The 10,818-nt window shown below is 42.0% G+C and overlaps 1 protein-coding gene across 1 annotated transcript; it reads left to right on the top strand.

The window, feature by feature from the left end:
- The first annotated feature begins 2,279 nt into the window (after positions 1-2,279).
- Positions 2,280-9,688, top strand: LOC135195327 (uncharacterized). The gene is made up of 3 exons (XM_064221589.1): positions 2,280-3,357; positions 8,487-8,601; positions 9,165-9,688. Exons 1-3 carry the CDS (start codon positions 2,314-2,316, stop codon positions 9,686-9,688), a joined length of 1,683 nt encoding a protein of 560 aa, XP_064077659.1. The 5' UTR covers positions 2,280-2,313.
- Positions 9,689-10,818: the final 1,130 nt, after the last annotated feature.

The following is a 10,818-nucleotide window of genomic DNA, read 5'->3' as shown; positions in this document are numbered from 1 at the left end:
ATTGTCATCCTTTACCCTGAAAAGTTAGAACGAGTTTAAGAAAATATGGCAGCAGTGCTAATCACCCTCGAGTCTCCACCTTTTGTAGCCTGAAGGAACCAGATGTCGGTTGCTTCGAGAAACCAAAGATGAAAACAAGTCTGCTTTTCGTGAGTCTGTAACTTAACGTTCAAAAATTGTGACAGCGCTGGATGAAAATATTCTTATTGTATATACTTAATATATTATATGTGTAATACATATACAGATGATACTCAAATAGCAAGATATTACGTATTTTTAGTGGGGTGTGAACATTAAACACCCCTGCCTCTATCTCTCTCTCTCAAACACAGTATATACATACATACGTGTGTATATAATATATATATATATCTCTATATATATATATATATATATATATATATATATATATATATATATTATATATGTGCATATATATTATTATATATATATATATATATATATATATATAGATATATATATATATATATGTATATATATATATAGATATATATATGTATATATATATGATAGATATATATATATATATATGTATATATCTATGTATATATATATGATATATATATATAATATATGTTATATATATGTATATTATATCTGTATATATATATGTATATATATATATTGTAATATATTATACATATATAGGTCTATATATATATGTATATATTATGTATAATAATATATGTATATATATATATATATATAATATATATATATATATATATATATATATATATAAAAATGAACAGCCAGACAAAACGAAATGAACATGCTGTATAATATGAGATTCAGACGACCAAGAATCCTAAAATTGAGATCCTTAGACCAAGGACATGGATTAAAAGGATTAACTCGTCCATACAACAGATATAGCAAAATTCGAAAGGTGCTTATAACAACAACCAAGTACAACAGTAGCCAAGGCGCCTGGGTCACGAGTCACGACCGGCCAGGGAATTGGACTTAATTATTAACCTCTGAGGATCAGTCAAGGCCAGGTAGAAGGATCGCCCCAGATAAACATAAACAATGTTCTCTGACTTAAAATTTGGCAGCGTTGTATTAATCTATTTAACTCCGCCCTGCTAGGCTGCTACTCGATTTTTAGTCATGCTGTGCAGTATAGGTCCTAAGAGATAGCTCTTCAGAAGTTCAGTCAGTATCAGGAACTTCCTTCGCTGTTGATGTGGCCATTTCAGCTGAGTGACAAACAGTGAAACTGATTATCGAATATTCAATTATGGCTGACAGTGACTATGACAGTGATCACCATCATTCCCAGGACCGAGAGGAGGAAAGGCTTCTTGCAACCCCCATCAAAAAAGAGAAAGGTTAGCTATATGAATTATAACAGAGTTTGAAGTTGCTGCTGTTTTACAGTTTGAAAAAATGTATAGAATTTTGTTAAGCGTGACTATTATGACAATAAGAATAAGTGTTTCGAAAAACATAACATGTTTCGTAGTATATATATATATATATATATATATATATATATATATATATATATATATAAAATCTTTCTCTCAGATTAGTTCGAGTTCAAGTTCACATCGACAGCAGCGGTACAGACAGGACTGGGAATCTAGACCAGACTTCAAGGCATGGCTTCGCGGGGTCTCTGACAATCCATTTAAGGCTAAATGTACAGTGTGCAATGTGGTAATGGTTGCAGAATTAACTGTGATCAAAAACCACGCAAAAGGTAAAAAACATAAATCCTTTTTTGAAACTGCAACTGTCAACCAGCCATCAGTTTCATCATTTTTACAGAAGAAGCAGAGTAAGTCATCTGATTCTGTTTCTGTGGCAGAAATTAAATTGAGTGCTTTTCTTGTGGAACACAACATTGCTTTCAATGTAATGGATCATCTGACAGATCTTTTGAAAGACATATTATCTGATCCAAACACTGCCAAAAGCAACTGCAATTAAAAAGAACGAAAGCAACAGCAATTGTAAAAAATGTTATTGGTTCTTCTTTTAAGGAAGAGTTAGCACAAAAGTTAAAGGACACAAAGTTCAGTGTACTTTGCGATGAATCTACTGATGTGGGTTCTATAAAATCATCATGTGTGGTGGTCCGGTTTTATGATAAAGATGCAGGAGCAGTTTAAATGTAAGTTTTGGGAACTGTATGATGTTTACGATGCCAAAAACCCAGAGAACACTAAGGAAGGTGCAACAGGAAAAAACTTGTTTGAAGGACTCATGAAAACATTTAATCAGTATGATTTATTCCTGCAAAAAAATATAATTGGATTTGGTTCTGATGGTTGTAATGTAATGATGGGGGCCCATAACTCTGTTGCAAGTCGCTTTCGAGAACAATGTCCAGGAATTTTTGTAATGAAATGTGTTTGCCATTCTGCACATCTCTGTGCAAGTGAAGCATGTAAAGCACTTCCCAGAAGATGTGAAGATTTGGCAAGAGAAATTTTTAATCACTTTAAATGCAGCAGCAAGAGGCAGAGTGAATTAGTACAGTTTCAGGAATTTCTTAACCTGAAACCACATAAGATTTTGCACCCCTCCCAGACAAGGTGGTTGTCATTAGTTGCAGTTGTTGTTCGTCTGTTAGAGCAATGGGAAGCCCTTAAGATGTATTTTACAGATATTTGGTTTTCTGAGAAGGTTGTACCAGCCGAGCTTATATTTCATGATCTTCACAATCCCTTCATTAAATCCTATTACCTATTTCTTGAATGGATTTTGCCAAAATTCACAAATTTCAATACATATTTTCAGTCTGATAAAACAGTTATCACAGTACTGCATGAGAAGTTATGCATGCTTTATAGGGAGCTACTTCTTTCTTTTATGGAAAGAGAATACATCATGAAAACAGCTCTGGAGTCAGTTGATCCTTTTAGGCAAGATAGATACCTAAGTGATAGTGAAATGTATCTTGGACTGGGAGTACGAAAAGAACTTGATAAACTAAATCCTAATGAACATAAATCTCATTTGAAGGAGTTTTATAAACGCTGTAGGGACTTTTTAGTTATAGCATGTGCGGAGATCAAGAAAAGGTATGATTTTAAGGACAATGTGATCTCCAAGCTGTGTTGCTTAACTCCGGAAAATGCAATATCTAATTCTTTTAGAAAGTCAACCCCTTCTTTGTACTCACTCATTGTGGAACTACCTTTAATTGTGTCACCACATGATTGTTCAGTCATACAGAAAATTGACGATCAATGGAGAATATTACCAGCATTCAAAGACATTTTGCAAATTGATGAGATATTGTCAGTTGATAATTTCTGGGTGAAGGTTTTACAGAGTGGGGATAACTTCTCTGAACTTGCAAATTTTGCTCTGTGCGCAGTCAGTCTCCCCCACTCGAATGCTGAATGCGAGAGAGTGTTTAGTAAAATCAACCTTTTCAAAACAAAAACAAGAAATAGTTTAAACACACAAACTGTAAATGGTGCTTTGTTGGCCTCAGAATGTATCAAAAGCCAGGAGTCCTGTGTCAAGTTTACTCCATCTAAAGACATGATTAGACGTTTACAAAACAGTTCACAGCTGTATGACACAGTAGCATAAAGTTAAGAACCTTTTCGTTAATTTTAGTAAAAAAAAAAAAAAAATTATTTTTGGTTTATTGTGTTGCTATGTATGATGTAGGGTTGATGTAAGGTTTCAGCTTCATATGTTTATTGTTTGTAAAATACCACATTGTTTTTTTTTTTTTTTGTATATAATGAGAACAGAAGAGTTTTATTAATACTATTTTTCGCCTTATAATAAATGTATAGACTAACCTAGCCACCTGGGGGGCAACCAAGTCCTTATGGGTGCCGGTCCCAAGCCCGGATAAATAGGAGGGTTGGTGTCAGGAAGGGCATCCGGCTGTAAAAATCTGTGCCAAAACCAAAAATGGAATGAGCCGAAATATGGAAAGAGGTAATGCTAGGGCGTACTCCGTAAACGACACACAGAGACATCGCCCTAACTCTGTGGTAAGGCGAGGGCTACTGCATCAGGAGCGGGTGCAGCTAAAGAAGCGAGCTCACATTGGGCTCAGAGTATGTCAGCTAAATGTTGGGTCCATGACTGGGAGAGGTAGAGAATTGGCTGACTTGATGAGAGAAAGAAAGTAGATGTTGTGTGGTGTGCAAGAAACGCGGTGGAAAGGAAATAAAGCTAAAGAGTTGGGATGGATATTAAGCTATATTATAGTGGAGCAAATAAACAAGGTAGAAATGGGAGTTGGCATAGTACTGTCTAGTGAACTAAAGAACTCGGTAATAGAAGTGCATAGAAAGAATGACCGTATCATCATATTGAGAATTATGTTATGGAGGAGAGATTCTGAATATTATAAGCGCATATGCACCACAAGTTGGTTGCACAGAAGAAGAGAAGGAAATTTCTGGAGAGACATGGATGGAATAATGCAAGAACTGGAAGAGCATGAGAGGGTGATAGTTGGGGCAGATTTGAATGGCCATGTCGGAAGTGAAAATGAGGCGATTGGGCGGGTGCATGGGGGCCATGGAATTGGGGAGAGAAACCCAGAAGGAGAGAGTGTAGTGGACTTTGCTGTGTCATTCGACATGGCAATAGTAAACACATTTTTTGAGAAGAAATTGTAACACCTAATATATAGGAGTGGGGGAAGATTCTCCCAGATAAACATTTTCTTGTATAAAAGGATAAATCTGGTGGAGGTCAAGAACTGCAAAGTTATTCCAGGCGACCATGTAGCCCCCAACACAGGCTGCTATGTATGGACTTGAAGTTGAAAAGGGAAAGAAAAACCAAAGCTAAAGGGATAAGGAAAATTAAATGGTACGAATTACAGAAGGAAGGGGATAAGAAGAGAGAATTTAAGAGGAGGGTTTTGGAGGATATTGATATAGGGATTGAAGATGTTCAAGAATGGTGGGCACGAAATGCAGCAGTAATAAGAAGGCATGGAAAGGAGCTGCTAGGAGAGACATCTGGTATCATATGGGAAGAAAAGGATAGTTGGTGGTGGGATGAAGACATGAGAAAGTAGTAAAAGATAAGAAGGAGGGCAAAGAAAAGATGGAAGAGTCCAGTCAGTGGAAGACAGAAATAGGTACAGAGAGAAAAAACAAGGTGGTGAAAAAGGTGGTAGCCCAAGCTAAAGCAAAGTCGTATGATGATGTGTATAATGAGCTGGGGACAAAGGAAGGATTAAAGAAGATGATGAAGCTATCAAAGGCTAGAAATAAGAGCACCAAAGATATAACACACATCAAACAAATAAAGAATCAAGAGGGTGTAGTGCTTAGAAAGGAGGAAGACATTGTGAAGAGATGGAAAGAATATTTCGAACAGTTGTTAAATGAAGAAAATAATAGACTAATAAGAGAGGATGGGCAAGTGAACATTGGCATGGTAATGAGGTTTTCTAGGCAAGAGGTACTAAATGCACTGAAGAAGATGAAAGAATGGGAAGGCAACCGGAGCCAGACATGATCCCGGTGGAGGCATGGAAAGCATTAGGAGATGAAGGATGGATATACTGTACGATCTTATGATAAAGATCCTTGAACAGGAAAAGATACCAAATGAGTGGCGTGGGAGTATATTGATCCCAATTTTTAAAGGGAAAGGCGATGTCCAAGAGTGTGGTAATTATAGGGCATTAAATTGATGTCCCACACTTTGAAGATACTGGAAAGGATGATAGATGCTAGACTGAGAGAAGAAGTACAAATAGGTAAAGAGCAGATGGGATTATGAAGGGAAGGGGAACAACAGATGGTATATTTTGTCTGAGGCACATAATGGAGAAATTCGGGGAAAGACAAAGGGACCTACATATGGTATTCATTGACCTTGAAAAGGCTTATGACAGAGTCCCGAGACAAGAGGTATGGAGGAGCCTGAGGGAGAAGATGGTGCCAGAGAAGTATGTGCGATTGATACAAGAGATGTCTACCGGAATGTATTTACCAGAGTGAGGAGCAGTGTTGGGGAGACAGAAGGTTTTTGAGGTGAGAGTAGGATTACACCAGGGGTCGGCTCTGAGCCCATTTATCTTTAAACATAGTGATGGATGTTATAATAGAGGAAGTAAGGGAGACAGTACCATGGAACATATTGTATGCGGATGATATTTTCTGTGTGCAGAGAGCAGGGAAGATCTGAAGTGAATTGGAAAGATGGAGACAAGTACTGGAGGACAGAGGAATGAGAATAAGTATATCCAAGACAGAATATATGTGTACCACCACTGAGGGTGGGGATGATAGAGAAAGTATTCAGCTTGGTGGAGAGCAAATAAGGAGAGTTTGAATAAGTTTTAAGTATTTGGGTTGATCTTTTGTTAACGCTGGAGGAAGTATGGAAGAAGAAGTAAAAACATCGGGTACAGGCAGGCTGGAACAACTGGGCTAGCGGCCTCGGGAGTTCTTTGTGACAAAAGAGTGCCGCTTAGGTTAAAAGGAAAATTTCACAAGACGGTGGTAAGAACAGCAATGCTGTATGGTACGGAAACAGCAAGCATGAGAAAAGCAGAGCAGAAGAAGATGGATGTGGCAGAAATGAGAATGCTTAGGTGGATGTCTGGGGTAACAAGAGTGGATAGGATCAGAAATGACTACATAAGGGGGTCAACTAAGGTGGTGGAAGTATCAAAGAAAGTGCAGGAGGGGAGGCTGAGATGGTATGGACACCTGTTGAGGAGAGATGAGGACCACGCTGGGAGACATACTATGGGAGTGGAGGTGCAAGGAAGAAGAAAGAGAGGGAGACCAAGAAAGAGATGGAAGGACGGTGTGAGAGGAGATTTACATGAGAAGGGAATTGATGAGGCAGAAGCGCAAGATAGAAATAGATGGAAACGGCTCATCCGAACGGCGACCCCTCTAAAAATAAAAATGGGAAAAAGCTGGGAAGAAGAAGAATAAATGTATAGACTATACATGTATTTATTTTGGTTTATTGTGTTGCTATGTATGATGTGGTTTGGGTTGTAGGGTTTTCAGCTTCATATGTTTATTGTTTGTAAAAATACCACATTGTTTTTATTTTTTTGTATATAATGAGAACAGAAGAGTTTTATTAATACTAAGTTAAGTGCCTCATAAGTAATAATTTTTGGTATTCCAGTCTTCCAGGGACCAGTATTTTCCGTTTTTTAGGTCATATACGGTCTCCCAGTTGACTCGTGGCGGCCTTGAGCCGCCTCGTGTTGTTAAGATTTCCCGGTCTTCCATACTGGAACATCTTATGCTTATGGGCTCTATTTTACGTTCATCGTTTTATTACATCGTATTTTAGAGTTAGGACACAGCCCATCCCTTTTACCTTTTATCTCTTAGTTTGGTATTTAGGGCTATACTGTGTTTTTCTGGCCCAGCATCCCAGCTCTTGCTCTTCATCGGCTACTGCTGGCTCCGAGTAGTCGACTGTTCTTTGGATCAGTTCGCCTCCTCCTGGGCTTCTTTCTCTTTTACTCAAGTGTCTCTTCTATCTTTTTACGATGTATTCATTTATTTATCAGTGTTATTTAGGGTGTTAGGCTAGCCTAGGTGCCTTGTGCCATGTGTTGGTACAGTTGGTGTTTCACGTGGCCCCTCGTTGGTTGTGTTGCTATCGCGTCCTAGGGCACCTACGATCACGTGTCCCATTAGGCACCTTACCCTCCCCCTTCCCTCCCTACCATGTGGTAGGGAGGGGTCTGGTGGATCTCCTTGGTTGTCATGAAACGAAACCACCGTTTAGCCTACCTCCCTCTCCCTCGCCGAGGGGGCCAGAGGAGTTCCGTACCATCTGGGGGCTAGGGTGAACCACTTGTCTTGGGTACCGGGTTACCTGACGGGTAGTAGTAGGGACGGGGGGGGGGGATAGAGAGAGAGCCCCCCGGAGAGAGAGAGAGAGAGGAGGAGAGAGAGAGAGAGGAGAGAAGAGCAGAGAGAGATGCCACCCCCTCTCTCTCCGCCCGCCGTGTTCACGCCGGGATTCCCCCCCGTTTTCCCCATTCCCAACCCTTCCCCCTACCTTAACGGACGGAGCTCCCGCTGAAGCCGGGAGCCCCTTCGGTTAAAGGCTATCTATCTGGGCGGGGTGGGTGGGAAATTACTAGTGGTCTATATTGCTTGCCTACTATATCCTGATTTCGCTACCGGAGGAGAGCTCGCCTCCTTACCCGGGCACTCCTCTAGTAGACGGAAAGAGTCATATCTCATTCTATAAGGATATACCCTTACTGATACGATGATTTATTGGTTTTATTAATTTTACGTACTATCTCCGTCGTTCTCCGTCGTGGTTTCATGGCCCCTCACCACTCCTGGTTGGAACTTTTTTCCTGTCTCCGGCGTAAGCTGCAGACCCCCACCAACCGCTATCTAACCACACATATTGCGGCGGAGCACTAGTTTTAAATCTAACTTACATGCTCCGGCATGCAGCGGAGTCTATGTTAGGCTGTAAGTGTGCACTCTGATACTCATGTATCTCTCAACTTACAGGCTACCAACTGCCAAGATCCAGCTTGTAACGCTGTTCTGTATGACCCCCTCCCTGCGCCCATGAAGAATGTAGGACCCACCCCCGCCAATGTGCCACTACCCACAAGGGATGATTGTTTGGCACCCTGAGGCATGCACCATCTGCTATGACCTCGTGAGTCAGCTTTGGGTAAGGGTAAAGTAAGTAAACTCCTGGACATATTTCCTGTTATCAATGATTTACTGTTGTTTTAAGCTCCTTTAAACCGTATCTCCGCCTCTAGAAGCTTCATATCGCCTTCTCTTGCAGGCTGCCGCCGTGAAAGAAGTCGTCCTAGCAACCCTGAAAGCTTGGGTAGGCGGCTTCGGCAAGAACGCCGCCAAGAGCCAGCCTTACATTTTAGATAAGAAGCTGGCCATCCAGATCTTCCCCGGAGGCAAGGCGACGGGGTACGTGGACCCCATCTCAGCAGCCCCACTCATAGCTTCCATCCAGCAGGAGGTGCAGCAGACGTTTGGGTCCGTTTCAACGCAGGGGCCTGTTCCAGACGTAGCTAACCTGGATCTTAATCTTGAGCCTATGGCGGTAGGTGCGGAGGATTTGTTGGTTGAGGTAGGTGTTTTCGGGCGTTCTCAAGGTCTACCCTTGAGCGCTCCTGGATCTTCTTCCCCTGTTCCTTCTTCTTCCTCTTTTCAAAGGCTTCACGGGATCTGAGATCCCTTCTCGTTCACGCTCTCTCTGTACCCCCGAAGGTGAAGGGACAGAGAGAACAGAAGACCTCCATAAGACGACTTTAAAGAAATCGTCGTCTTCTTCGGCTAGGAAGTCAACGACATCCTACGCCGATGCGGTGAAGGCGAAGCCTAGCTCTTCTCATTCGAAGAGCTCAAGAAGCAAGGCTTCTAAGGAGAACGCCCGCGCTCCTGCCGACCCAGAGAAGGTAACTCCTGTTGGGGTGGCGGGACTTAGCTCTTTTGATCCCACCACTTTCTCAGCAGGATTGTTGCAACAAGTGGGAGAGATGGTTGGCTCTCTCGGTACAAGGTTTGAGCAAATGTTTGCTCAACTTTCTAGTACCATCAACCAATCTGGTCAATCATTACAGGACCTCTCTAACCGAGTTAGGGAGCATAATGACCGCTTCGCTGGCCTCACTCAGGCCCCTCAAGCGAACTCCCCGGTGTGGCAGGTAACTGGTCCTCCGACAGCTACCTCCTTATGAATTCCCTACCAGCCTTCTTTATGGATAACCCTTGGAGGGTGGCAGCTTATGCCCCCTTCAAGGATGGCATGATTTCCATTCCTGAGTGTGGAACAAGAAGGATTGAGGACTTCGAGTTCTACCCCCCCGGACTGACTCAGCCTTTCATAGGGTATGCTAGGCTTACGGTGACTGCTCTCAATAGGGAGGATAAGATCTCTAGAGACTGTGCTGTATAGTAGGGATCACGCACAGGGGAATGGGTTCACTTGCCTGGAGGATTGGGATTGTAGCAATACCAAACTCCAGGCATTCAAGAGCCCCTTCACTATCTTTGCTACGGAGGAGGAGGCTTCTCTTCCATTCGCTACTAAGATAGTAGAAGCGACTCTCCAAGCAGTCCTTAAAGACGAGCCCATGCCACAATTGAGAGAGGCGGAATCAACATCTCCGCTCTTTCCGTCCTTCGGAGAATTGTGGGAGAACCTACCTGCCACTTTCTCAGTAGGTAAGCTGAAACCCGACTCTGCGATGGATCAGTTTGGCGAGAAGCTCCCGAGGCTGCCTGATAGCCTTATTCAGGCAGAATTCGACGCCCACACAAGATTTGGGAGATCTCTTAACTCACTTATCATTACGAGATGGCTGCTCTTTCCTATGCTACGGAACCACTTTTTAAAATACTGGCTAAATCCCAGCTCCAGTCGGTTCAAGCTGATGCCTTTTGACTTCTTTTCAGCGGAAGAACTGTCGTCGAAAGCATGTTTTGCAGGAGGCAACTATTAGGGCACGAGCCTAATAGGCTTCTAGCTTCCAGCAGGTGGGTGGGGTGCGGACCTCTTCCCAGAAGCTTCTGTGAATGAGGTGCATCACGAGGCTGCTAGGCTTAACCAGAGCCTTAGAGCCAGATGGGGCATCTCTTCCAAGAGGAAGCAAGAGAGCGCCCCTGCTGCTGGTAAGAAATTGAAGAAAACTGGTAGGAGATTCCAACCCTACCAAAAACAGCAGCAACAACAACATTCGTCCAAGCCGTCCCAGTTACACAACAGGCAGCCTTTGACTTCTAAGCAGGACACTCCCATTCTCCTGTTGTCTCCTCAGAACCAGCCCTCAACCTCATACACCGTCTCGCCAGCTTTCAACTCAATGTA

Source organism: Macrobrachium nipponense, chromosome 16, assembly GCF_015104395.2.
Source record: "Macrobrachium nipponense isolate FS-2020 chromosome 16, ASM1510439v2, whole genome shotgun sequence".
Classification (NCBI taxonomy): Eukaryota; Metazoa; Arthropoda; class Malacostraca; order Decapoda; family Palaemonidae; genus Macrobrachium; species Macrobrachium nipponense.
The sequence above is the reverse complement of the archived record's forward strand: the minus strand, read 5'-3'. Positions and strand labels throughout refer to the sequence as shown.